The 12,319-nt window shown below is 44.7% G+C and overlaps 1 protein-coding gene across 8 annotated transcripts in view; it reads left to right on the plus strand.

Annotated features, from left to right (window-relative positions):
- Positions 1 to 12,319, plus strand: part of ehbp1 (EH domain binding protein 1) — a 139,181-nt gene that overhangs the window by 72,160 nt on the left and 54,702 nt on the right. For all 8 annotated transcript variants that reach the window (XM_069712878.1, XM_069712872.1, XM_069712871.1 and 5 more), the window contains 3 exons: positions 694 to 1,503; positions 3,033 to 3,074; positions 3,543 to 3,689. In XM_069712878.1, the coding sequence (XP_069568979.1) occupies positions 694 to 1,503; positions 3,033 to 3,074; positions 3,543 to 3,689 (999 nt within the window). The remainder of the gene's footprint in view (positions 1 to 693; positions 1,504 to 3,032; positions 3,075 to 3,542; positions 3,690 to 12,319) is intronic.

A 12,319-nucleotide genomic window follows, 5' to 3' on the forward strand; every position in this document is an offset into this window, starting at 1 on the left:
AAGTGTGTGCGTGTGTGTGCGTGCGTGTGCCGTTAATCTATTTATTTACCTGTCATTGGCTGCGATAATGGTTTTCATCCCTTCCTCTCTCTGTCTCTCTGTCTCAGTCTATCTTGTGATGGGGGATTGGTTTTCCGTGTGTCGCTTGATAATCACACCTGTATTTTTCTCATCAGACTCTAATCAGACCAATTACACGCGTGACGGAGAGCGTGGGCATGTTGATGTAGGTGTGCGATAAGGAAATGCGCACGCACGCACACACACACACACACACACACACACACACACACACACACACACACACACACACGCGTTGGGATTAAGCGCTCTGTCTTGGGGTATCTGCGTCTCTTATCGGGGACAACCATCCCTGACATGACCTGTCAGCAGTCATGCCAAAGGTGCCTCTCTTTCTCTCTCTCTCGCTCGCTCGCAAACACACATGTGCACATACAAACTTGGATCATGCATGCGATGCAACAAAATAAAAAAAAAAGAAATCAGACTTCTTCTATTGTAACCTTTCTATCCCTCTCGATCCTTGTTGTAGTGTCCAATCTTTCGGCACTCGACTCTTTGTTTGTTTTTTTTACCCCCCAATTTCATAAGCAGCTGCTACTTGGTGCATCACGGTGGTGCGAGTTTGTTTACTGATGTGTTGTTGTCGGGTTTTTTTTTTTCCTTTGGCAGGCGTACGACGGCTTCGCGAGCCTCGGCATCTCGCGTCTCCTGGAACCCTCCGACATGGTGCTGCTGGCCATCCCCGACAAGCTGACAGTCATGACCTACCTGTACCAGATCCGGGCCCACTTCTCCGGCGAGGAGCTCAACGTGGTGCAGATCGAGGCCAACAGCAATCGCAGCACCTACAAAGTGGGCGACTTTGAGACCGACACGAACGCCTCCATAGGTCAGGACAAGTTCTACGCCGAACTGAACGACGTGCAGCCCCGCCAGGCCGACTCGCAGCCGGCGACGTCCGCCGACGCCTCCGAATCTAACGGCGCCGAAGCCGCAGAGGGGGAGGTCGCGGAGCCGGGCTGGAAGAAGGCCGAAGTGGGACCGGTTTCGGCCAGCGAGCCGACGGCGGGGCCTTTGCAGCCCTCGCCTCCTGTCCCGTCGCCGCGCACAGTATTAGCCGCCACGGCGACAAACTCGACCCGCGCGACCCCGCCGGGCCCCGAGGACAGAGGCAGCCTGCTCAAAGCCAACACTTTAGACCTCAGCGAGCTGCCGCAGAGAGCGGAGAGAGAGAAGGAGAGGCAGCACAAGGACGAGGTGGGAGAGGACAGGAGGGACGGGGGTGCCGAGCCTCCGTCCCCCACCAGGAGAGGGGCTTCCTGCCCGTACTCGCCGCCCCACCAGAAACTAGGCTTCTCCTACAACAGGGACGCCGACCTGATCAAGAAGAAGAGGGCCAGCCTGCGTCATTCGGAGTCTGAGCCCGCCTCGGACGCCGGCTGCCCTCCGGTCAACCACACAGAAACGCCCGTCAAACAGGTAAATGCACACGAAGGTAAAATCCAGTTCCAGAGTGCCACATAACGTCCTGCGATATGTCATACATTTAGTTTCTCATCTCATTTATGGAGAAAGTTCCTCTACAAACAGGCCCACTTTTTGCAGAGATGTAGAATCAGAGTTTGTGCAATTAAAAAAATAGATCTAATTATAAATCCTCTACCTTAAACAACCTCCGGATCGGTCTTTAAGATGGGAACTAATTCTTCCCTACTTAAGTCACGTATTAGGATTCTGACAGCGTTTACCTGCTGCTACCTGCCTGGCCCCCCTTAAATGGATTGTTCCGTTTTTTGTTTTTTTTTTTTATCCTTTCACCCGGGCTTTGATTGAAACTTTCACAGCGACATCAGTCATAAGACAGAGGACACGGCGAACGCTCATTTCTCTCCTCCCGGCGCTCGCTAAGCTTCAAAAATCCCAACCTCGTTTGATGCCGCCGCGGAGATGGCCGCACCGAAAAACTCTCCCCGTTCTGCATTAGATGTTGTCGTCACCTGTCTCATCGCCGAGGAACCAGACGCAATGCAGGCCGGGGCCCCTCAAACACGTGGCGACCGCGGAAGGCACCCAGGAGAACCCCTTGCTTTGACATTTCATTATATTTTTCATTATATTTCTCATCCCTGCAGTTGATGGCAGTTGGCGCCGTGACTGCTCAGGCGTGGCGACGCTTTGCACCGAGCACACATCATCTCGTCTCTCTCACACACACACACACACACACACACACACACACACACACACACACACACACACACACACACACACACACACACGCTGATACACACCTGTATGCGTGTGCACACACACACACGCCGAATGCATTGCTGCCTGCGTTGGTTAACCTCAGATTACCGCTTCTTATTTACAGGTCGAAAGGTCACGGGGAAGGGGGAGGGGGGCAGCAGGCTTATGACAGTCATGACACCCCATTTTTGATCTGCTGTTATCTAGTTAGCGGGATGTATCCTCACTTGCGTCCGGGCCAGATTTACCTGCAAACAGCTCGGTTGTAATATTCTTCTCCATAAGCCAAATGTAAAAGCGTCCGTTTGTCCCGCTTGCAGCTGCTTGCAAACATCCCGGATTACGTCGCAGATAAAATTCTAAGCTAGGTGTGTTTTGCTTTTCTTGCCAAAGCCGTCATGCTCTCCACACCACTGGACCCAGACAGGGCTATGAGCCCGGCTGGTAGACTGACACCCCTCCCCCCCCTCCCCCAACCCCTATAATGTCAAAGTACAGCCCTGTATGTATGTTATAGGGAATATATGCCACTCCTTTATTAGGGACACCCATGTTTTAATGACTCAACGTGAAAGGTCACTTCTTCAGCCCTTGTGTTTGAGTCTCATCACCCAACGAAACATATATTACGGACAAAATTTCCATCTCAAACAATATTATTCGTTGCGTTGTTTTGAGAAAATGCGTTTTGAGTTGGAACCCGTGACCCTGTAACCGATATTTCATCTATAAGTTAGGTTGTATTTTCTCTTTTAAAGGAGGCGACGCCCGCCCCCGTGTCGAGTCCCCCAGCTGAGAAGGTGAGTAAAAACTGAAGAGTGCTGCTACACTGCATGTGTGATCGAAATATACGAATATTTCCATGTAACACTCTGTTAACCATCAGACACGCAATGTCAAACACTGTGCGATGACACCGTACCATTTGCACCATTGTTTAGGTGTATGGATATATGTATTTTAGCTGTATATATGTATATTTGTGTCTGTTTTTGTGTTTGTGCATTGAGAGAGAAGTTACAACCGGAGTCGAATTGCTTGTAGATGTAAACATACCCGGCCAACAAAGCTGATTCTGATGTTTTCCCACCGTTCACTTACAAATAAGAAAAGAGGACTTAATTCTTATATGGAGTGCGTTTTCTGAACAAAACACGCCTCGTTTACGACACATTTTCCAGTCTTGGTTATTCTTATTACCTCAGTTTTAGCATCTGATCACATTCTCTCTCTCTCTTTTTTTTTTTTTTCTCTCACCCCTTTCGTAGAAGGTGCTCTCTCGTCAGGAGGAGTTGAAGGAGAGAGCCAGGCTCCTCCTGGAGCAGGCCCGCCGGGACGCTGCAATGAAAGCCTGCAACAAGAATGTACCCAACTCGGCCGTCACCGCGCCAAACAGGGCTGCAGGTGTCTGCGATGTAAGTCAAAGTGCTGTTGTGTGTGTGTGTGTGTGTGTGTGTGTGTGTGTGTGTGTGTGTGTGTGTGTGTGTGTGTGTGTGTGTTTCCACTTCTGGGACTGCACTCTGAGTTATGTCAGTTCTATGGTCATCTTAAGACAGATTTAAGAGTCATGTTTCTGAGGAAGGTGCTGCTCTCATCTCCTCCCGAGTTTATGTGTAGAGCACATTTCAACAACAAGGAGCTTCACATAAAACCATTCAAAGCATCAAAACATACGGCAAAAGAAAAGGACATTTAATTAAAACATTAAGCAAGCTAAAAAAAAAATAGGATAAAAGTTTAAGACATCCTCAAGTCTGGTTGAGTGAAAGGCAGCAAACAGAAAATTCTTCAGCTTTCTGGGACTTTGTTCCACGTATGTGGAGCATAAAAACTTTACGCTGCTTTCTCCATGTTTAGTTCTGACTCCGGGAACAGAAAGGAGACCAGTCCCAGACGACCTGAGGGGGTCTGGATGGTTCATAAAGGTAGCAGCAGATCAGAAATGTATTTTGGCCCTTTGACCTTTCGGTACTTTATCGACCAACAGCAGGATTTTAAAGTCGATTCTTTGTTCGACAGGAAGTAAAGGCGGCGCCGATTATACGTTGCGTGTTCCCTTCCTCTTCTACTCCGCACACTGAAGTGTTGTAGCGCATCACCTCAGTGTGCAGGAACGGCTAATAGAGTGACCAGCAGCCTCTTCAACTCCCTCCGTGTCACTTGTACAGTTCTCCATTTGCTGCTCGCTACACTTCCAACACGCTGGAAAAAAGCTCGTCCAAACTGTCTCATCGCCTGGCAAAAAAAAACACTTTGTTGAACGCTTCGTGGGAAACGCTTTGAGGAGGAGAGGAGACTTCTCCTTATTAACTTCTGCTGAGACCGAACTGAACGTGTCAGTTAGAAAAAGCTGGATGGACTCCTCGGCTCTCTCCTCTCGCTATAAACACGTCTCTCTCTTTTGCCTTTCAGACTCCCTCTTTGGTCATCTTGACTCTGCACAATTTTTATGACAACCCCCGACCAAATTTGCTGCCCCCTAGCTTTCCCCTGAACACTGAGTAAATGTTGTACACAAACACCTGTCAGCAAAAGTACATTCATGGTTAAAAAAAAAAAAAAATTTAAATGGGGGGGAGGGGGTAAGAATCGCTGTACCGGAGCAAACTAGACTAGAGAAGACGCGAGTGAAATTGCCAGCTCTGAACTGAGCACGCTCCACTGAACATAATATACTTGGGAGGAGGGAGGGAAAGGGGGGGGGGGTTCTGATGAACCAGGAGTTACCCTGGGAAAGCACTGTGGTCAAATCCTCAGTTACATTTCCAAATATTTCAGAGAAAGGAAAAAAAAAAGGGGGGGGGGTAAGAAAAAAATATGGTCTTGTGAGAATTGTGACGACAAGGGATTTGAGGGTAAAATGAAATAAATACCTTTTGGTAATGAAATATCTAAAAGGCAGCAGCCGCATGGCCCTGCGTTTGTGGGCCTGAATCCTTAAAGAGGAATATGCCCTTGAATTAGATGTTTTTTATATAGTGTTTGTTTGTTGTGTGTGTGTGTGTGTGTGTGTGTGTGTGTGTGTGTGTGTGTGTGTGTGTGTGTGTTTGTTTGTTTGTGCATGCGTGTTGTCAGAGTTTGTGTCTGCGTGTGTGTGGCGGTTACAGGAAGACCCATTTCGGCATAATCTGAGGAAATAAATGAGGACCTTCCAAGGACTGGTGGCGTTAAAAAGTCTTCAGAGGAAGAAACCAAATTAAAAGACGTTTTTCAAAGCTGTTGCGGCGCCGATATATTTCCTCGGCGACAAAAAAAAAAAAAAAAAAAAAAAGGTCCTCGTCTGTCCCTTGTTGTCCGGCAAGATGGCTGACTTCACTTAGATTAGCTTCTTAAAGTAGCCAGACCCTCCCCTCCACTCTTCCTCTCTCCTCCTGATTTCCTTACTCATTTCCAAGGACAAGTGGTTAATAAGCCCTTCACACACACACAACACACACACACACGCACACACAGCTTCTATGCATAAGCTAAGCGAAGGCGGGACAGGAGGAGGGGTGAGAGGGAGATATTGAATTGTTTACACTTTTTTTAATAGAAAACATTGATCAAAGGAATACGACTGGCCTCGAGGCCAATGTGCTGATAATTGTTAGTGATTCAGATTAGATTACTTGATGTCTTGTCTTGATTAGCATGAGCGTGTGTGTGTGTGTGTGCGCGCGCGCGCCCGTGTTATCAGCTGGAGAGGCCCAAGCCTTTCCCATTTAACTCTTCATCTGTCTAAGTAGGTGTTTTGCGGTTTAGCATGCATAAGGTACAATTTAATTGAATTAAAGCAGGCTTCATTCTTCCAGGGAGGAGGCTGATGTGTGTGTGTGTGTGTGTGTGTGTGTGTGTGTGTGTGTGTGTGTGTGTGTGTGTGTGTGTGTGTGTGTGTGTGTGTGTGTGTGTGTGTGTGTGTGGTGAAGGGTAGGAGGGGGGTCAGTGGAAGGAAATCTTCTCTCCACACAGACAACGATGAATCCAAAGTTCAAAATAAAACACCAAACACTTCATCCAAATCTCTCCTGAAAGACAATCTTTCCAGGAATCGACACACGGAAGGTCTGATCCTTCTGCTAATGAATATTTGTGTCCTGAGAAACTTACAGGAGGTCAAAGAAGTTAACTTCTTCTTTATTGTTCCTGATAATGTCGGCCCTCCTTAAATTCAGAAATCATCTCCTGCTGCAATTTACATCACAAATTAAATCTTTAATTGCATCTAGATGACATCACATTTTTGTAACTATTTGGAATATCAACTGTATAAGAAGTACATCTCGTGAATGTAAACAATAACCCCCCCCCCCCTCCTCCTCCCAATCACATCTGGCACCTGCGCTTGACCTTATTTGATGTCATCTCAACGCTCCCATCATCGCACCTTTTACCTTCAGCCTTATCTCCTAATATAAAGTATCTGTTGATTTGTCCATAATATGCCATCAAAAATGTATAATTTTTTTTAAACCTGGGGAAGTTCAGCATTTTGCAGTTGTTATTTTTTTAACTTGAAAAATTATGCAAACAAGACACAACAGATGCAGATTAAAGAGAACATCGGTCTTATTTCTTACATCATATTGATATTTACGTAAATAAAATCAGAACTGAGGGTTGTTGTTGTTGTTTTTTTACAGCTTATTTTAATCTGAAACGCACAAATCGATATGTGGCTGTACTGAAATCAATTCTTTGCATGTTTATAGTGAATGAAACTGTAAAAGATCAAAATTCGAGTCGGGTCTGTTGTGCATAAATACCCACACATCAACAGCTACAGTGACTGACATCAGCATGAATGTGGTGTGTGTGTGTGTGTGTGTGTGTGTGTGTGTGTGTGTGTGTGTGTGTGTGTGTGTGTGTGTGTGTGTGTGTGTGTGTGTGTGTGTGTGTGTGTGTGTGTGTGTGTGTGTGTGTGCACGCTCGCGTGCGTGTGTCCTGTTCTCCTGACCTATGCTCTCCCTCCTGCCATCCCTAATTGTAGCCCACAGTGACTGTTTCTTTCATCTAAGGTCACAGGTTCAGTTTTCTCTTTCTTTTTTTCCTCCCTGTCTTCTCACTCACTTTCCTCTCTCTCTCTCTCTCTCTCTCTCTCTCTCTCTCGTTTCTGTCCCTCTTTCATCTCAGGTCTTCTTCTCCGATTCTTTCTTTTCCCATCACTTTCTCCTTTTGTTTTTCCTCTGTGTCCTCCGTGTCCTCTCTCCTCCGTTTTCTTCTCTCTCTGTGGTCTTTGATGGGCGAGCAGTACGACTAATTGTTTTGTGCCCCCCTCCCCATCCTCCTCCTCCTCCTCCTCCCCCTCCTCATAGGTGGCCTTCACAACATATCAGTAGTCGGTAGTGCAGATGTCTTGTAATGTTGTAATGTCACCACCCTCTTTTCCACGCAGCAGCCAGATAGGTAATTAATGAGCTTTCCTAAAAATATCGAGGGCAAAGACTTTATTCTCTTTTTTTATTATTCTCAGTGCAGACGTCCCAATTTTTTATCTAGTCTTTCTTTGGCTCTTTAGTCTTTCCCACTGTTATTATTTTAATAGAGAAATGTGTGTGTGTGTGTGTGTGTGTGTGTGTGTGTGTGTGTGTGTGTGTGTGTGTGTGTGTGTGTGTGTGTGTGTGTGTGTGTGTGTGTGTGTGTGTGTGTGTGTGTGTGTCTGTCTGTGTCTGTGTCTATTCGCTTCAGGTCTTCTCATCCATTAGCAGATGAGAACAGTAATTTCACACCGGCCTGGCCAGGCTAATTATCAGGATCCTCTCTTGGTTTTGGGAGAAGTGTGTGCACGTGGACACACAAGCATGTGCAACTCTGTGTGTATTTCTTTTGCAAAAAATATGTGTGTACTTTATGTGCAAGTTTGTAGCACCTGTGCACTTCTGCAGTTTTTTTGTTTTTGTGTGTGTGTGCGTGCGTGTGTGTGCGTGTGCGTGTGTGCGCCCTTGTGGTATGCGTTCATGAGTGCACGCAAATGCCTTGGTGTTTTCCAGGTAAGAGAGTTCCCCTGCTCACTGACTCGTTGTGATTCCTATAATTGGGTCCCGTTTGATTTTTGCCGACCAGCACCCCGACCGCCCCTCCCTCCCGCGTCGCTCCTCCTCCTCCCGCGTCCCTCCTCCTCCTCCTCCTCCTCCTCCTCCTCCTCCTCAGCGGTGGAGAGGACTCTGGGCCTCTGCTGTGGTGACCTGTGGGTGTTGTCATCCATTCCCATCTGCTGCCTGTCCTCTGATCCTGACATGACTGCAATCATGTCCTCATTTTCTCCTCCACACAGCATCTTTCTTTCTTTCTTTCTTTCTTTCTTTCTTTCTTTCTTTCTTTCTTTCTTTCTTTCTTTCTTTCTTTCTTTCTTTCTTTCTTTCTTTCTTTGTCTCTGTCTCTTTCTTTCTTTCCTCAGTCATTCTCTCTCTTTCTTTACTTATCTTTTCTTTTTTTTTCTTTTGTCTTTTGTGTCAAAGCCCCCAGACTTAACTTTGTCATTCCTAAAGGTACCAAAACCTCTGAAACACATTGTGTGACTTATTCTTGTGTATTTCATCCAAGCAATTATAGAAGAAGTCACAACAGGTTACTTGTTACCTGCCTGTTGGCTTTAATTTCCAAACAGGTAGAAATGTGAACTTTGTCACATTGGCAACCGACGAATCACAACAAACAAAAACAGGACTTTAATGTCCGTGTTTAGAGTTGGACATGCTCTTTTTTATGGTGGAATATTCTTGATTCAGTTCATCATCAGGACAAATTGAAGCACAGTTTCATCATTTTTTTCTGCAGTTCATGCCAGAATAAACTTTATTGTCAGCTGATTTTACGACTCCTCTTTCCGTAGATGTTACATATAATCCTGGAATGATGTGATAATCTTACAACTCGAGAATGCAGATATTTAAATGGCAGTTTTCTCCTCGTGGGTTCAACCTCTGAAAAAGCTAAACCGCTAAAATCCCGTCTGTGCAGCAAATATAGAAGAAACAAATAAATATCTGTTTTGAAAATGCCAGTATGGCCTGGCGCACTCTCCTTTTTTGTCCACACTTTGTTCTTCATTCCCCTCCTCCTCCTCCCGACCACTCTCCTTTTCAACTTTCTCCCAGCAGTAATAGTTTTTCTCCAGGTCTCATTTTAATGTGGCTGCCGTCCCTTTCTTCTCCCCCGTTCTCAATTTTGTTCCGCTTCTCTTCTTCCTCTTCTTCCTTCACCCTCCTTCCTCCTACCCTCCTTTCTCTTGCTCTCCCTCTTCTTTTTGAAGAATCTGCCCCTAATGAAACTAAATAGTTTGCCGTGGAGTTTCTTTGGGCTATGTGTGTGTGCTCGTCTAGGAGTGTGTGGGTATGTGTCGTGGCTGAATTGGCTGGAGTGGAGATCAAAGGCAGTCTCTAAATTGAGTGTGTGTTTGTGCTCGCGCATGTGTGTGTGTGTGTGTGTGTGTGTGTGTGTGTGTGTGTGTGTGTGTGTGTGTGTGTGTGTGTGTGTGTGTGTGTGTGTGTGTGTTAACGAGCAAGAGAAAGACAGCTCTCTGAATTGCATCACAAGAGCTGATCAAGCCATCAGAGAAGAAAAGCTGTAATTCACATACACTTACATACCTCTTCTGAACACATGCACCTCTCCCGCTTTTTCCTCTCTTTGTTATTTTGTTCACGTTTGACCAAGTGGAAGTGTCAAATGTTTTTCATGTCCGCCCCTGTAGCTCTGGTCTTTCGCTTTCTCCCCCTCTCTGTCTTTCTGTGTCTCTCAAAGCTGCTTTGTAAATAAAATAAGACGGATGAGGTCCTCAAAAAAAAAAAAAAAAAAAAAACGAGAATATTGGACATTTATTGCATATGAGATTACAGTAATCCCACCACTTTACTGTGTGTCTGAAGAATTTGTTTGAGTTTAAGTGGAAAGTTAAATCACTCTATACATGTGTGGACCTTTGTGTGATAGAGTTTAGCTTGGATTTGATACTTCAACGTGTACACAAGCATATGCACGTGTGTGTACATTCACTCGTTGTCCATAGTTTGATACTTTTATGTGATTTGTACTTTAGTGAATCCATGATTCAGAATATCACCTGTATTGCTGGTGAGCCTTTTTAGGACTTTCCAGAAACTTCACTCAATGAGTCGAGAACAAAATGTCTCCTGAAGTGAATTTACATTTGTGTTTTAATCTGAAAGAACTAAAAATATTCTGCACATTCACAAAATTACAGATTGAAGAGGAAACTTCTTTTCTTTTTTTTTTTTTAATGCAACAAGAAAACAAAAGTATTATTGTTTTTTCTGTGATGTTGCAGTTGTGTGAAGTTTTTCAAAGTTATATTTAAATCACATCGTGATTTAAAATTGCAGTTTAGAAGGAGAGACATTTTTAACTGTTTTTTTTGTTTTATGCTTTAATACATAACCAAAATGTCACAATAAGTAAACAGAGTTCAATTTAGCGTCTCTTGCTCACTTAAAGCCACAAAACTGTCATTTAAACATCCGTATTGTTAAAATAGAAGATATTGGCAATTACAAGGGTTTTCTTCAACCAGTCAACATTATAGTCTTGATTGAAACTGGATTAAAAACAAAAAAATCAGTTTACAGATATATTTTCACATGCACACAGTAGTGGTCGATATACGGGCTCGACCAACGTATCCTTCTCCACCCTGATGGTTCCTCAGGGGCAGGACTTCTGGCCGAGGAACTGGCGGCACTTTAAAAAAAAAAAAAAAAGGCCATAACTGCAAAAAGTCAGTTGTATTTTCCATGAAAGGGGGCGGAGCCTGAGTTGAGCTCATGTTCTCCATCTCTTTCTTTCCACCTCTCTCCTCCTCTCTTACTCCCTTCACCTCTTTCCGTCCTCCTCCCCTCCCCCCTCCCCAGCAATTATCCTGTCTATTCAAAGGGCAAAACCTTCCCATCTTACTCGTCTGTCAGATTGACGAGCTCCTCTGACTTTTGTGTGTCTGCGTGTGTGCACTCCACTCTACCTGTTATACCTGTCCTACTGTACGAGTGCCCTTTAAGTACACACACACACACACAATGTGCGCAGGACAAACTGTTAATTCAACTGTGAAAACCGCAGTTAAACAGATCCCAAGTCAAACAAAGTTTATTTGCTTGAAGAATATCAGCTTGATTTTACACACACACACACACACACACACACACACACACACACACACACACACACACACACACACACACACACACACACACACACACACACACACACACACACACACCTTTGTTTTTTTATATTTGAGACACACATTCCAAACTGGTGAATACAAATGATATTCTCTGTCATATACACACTATTTGAAGTGTAGTCTTTCACATCTGCATCTATGTGCTGCTGCAGCTATTTCCCAAATAATATATTATTTGTGTTATTTTTATGGGGATTGGACCATTTAAAGACACACATCTAAACAGAAAACACACATACAAGATATTACAACACACAAAGACTGATGAAATACAAATAACGCAAAACAGCTTAATAATAAAGAAAAAAAAAAACGCCTGATTGTTTATTACTACATCGCTGATCCTTTTTTTTATAAACAAAAAAAGTAGGAAATAATCTCAGTCATTCTATCAGACTCATCACAAACATAGACCGTTTAAAAATTTCACACATGCAATGTATAAACAAAAGCTTGTTTTTACAACCACAGCAACACACTCCACACCACCATTCAGACGCATGCATACACACTAATATTTAAATCCTCACTCGTACACTTACACACCACTCCCGGACCTTTAGATCTACACACACACACGCACCTCCACATATGACACACCAGTACATAGCCGGCACTTCCATGCTGCCATCTCCCCGATTTCTATATTTATGTACATATAACACACACACACACATACATGCACACATGGACCCCTATCATGGGCACGCACCCGTCGAATCATAATTAGGCCGTGTCCTGGTTCTTTGATAGCCATGTACAGTGGCTCTTCTTTAATTCTTTATCAAATGCATTGATCGCTGTGGGCCTCGCGCGCCCATTGATCCGCGCACTCCGTCTGGAGCCGGCCGATAAGCTCCCCTCTCC

Source organism: Brachyistius frenatus, unplaced genomic scaffold, assembly GCF_029030835.1.
Source record: "Brachyistius frenatus isolate BFR_SWC_R1_liver_20210118 unplaced genomic scaffold, ASM2903083v1 Contig_113, whole genome shotgun sequence".
Classification (NCBI taxonomy): domain Eukaryota; kingdom Metazoa; phylum Chordata; class Actinopteri; family Embiotocidae; genus Brachyistius; species Brachyistius frenatus.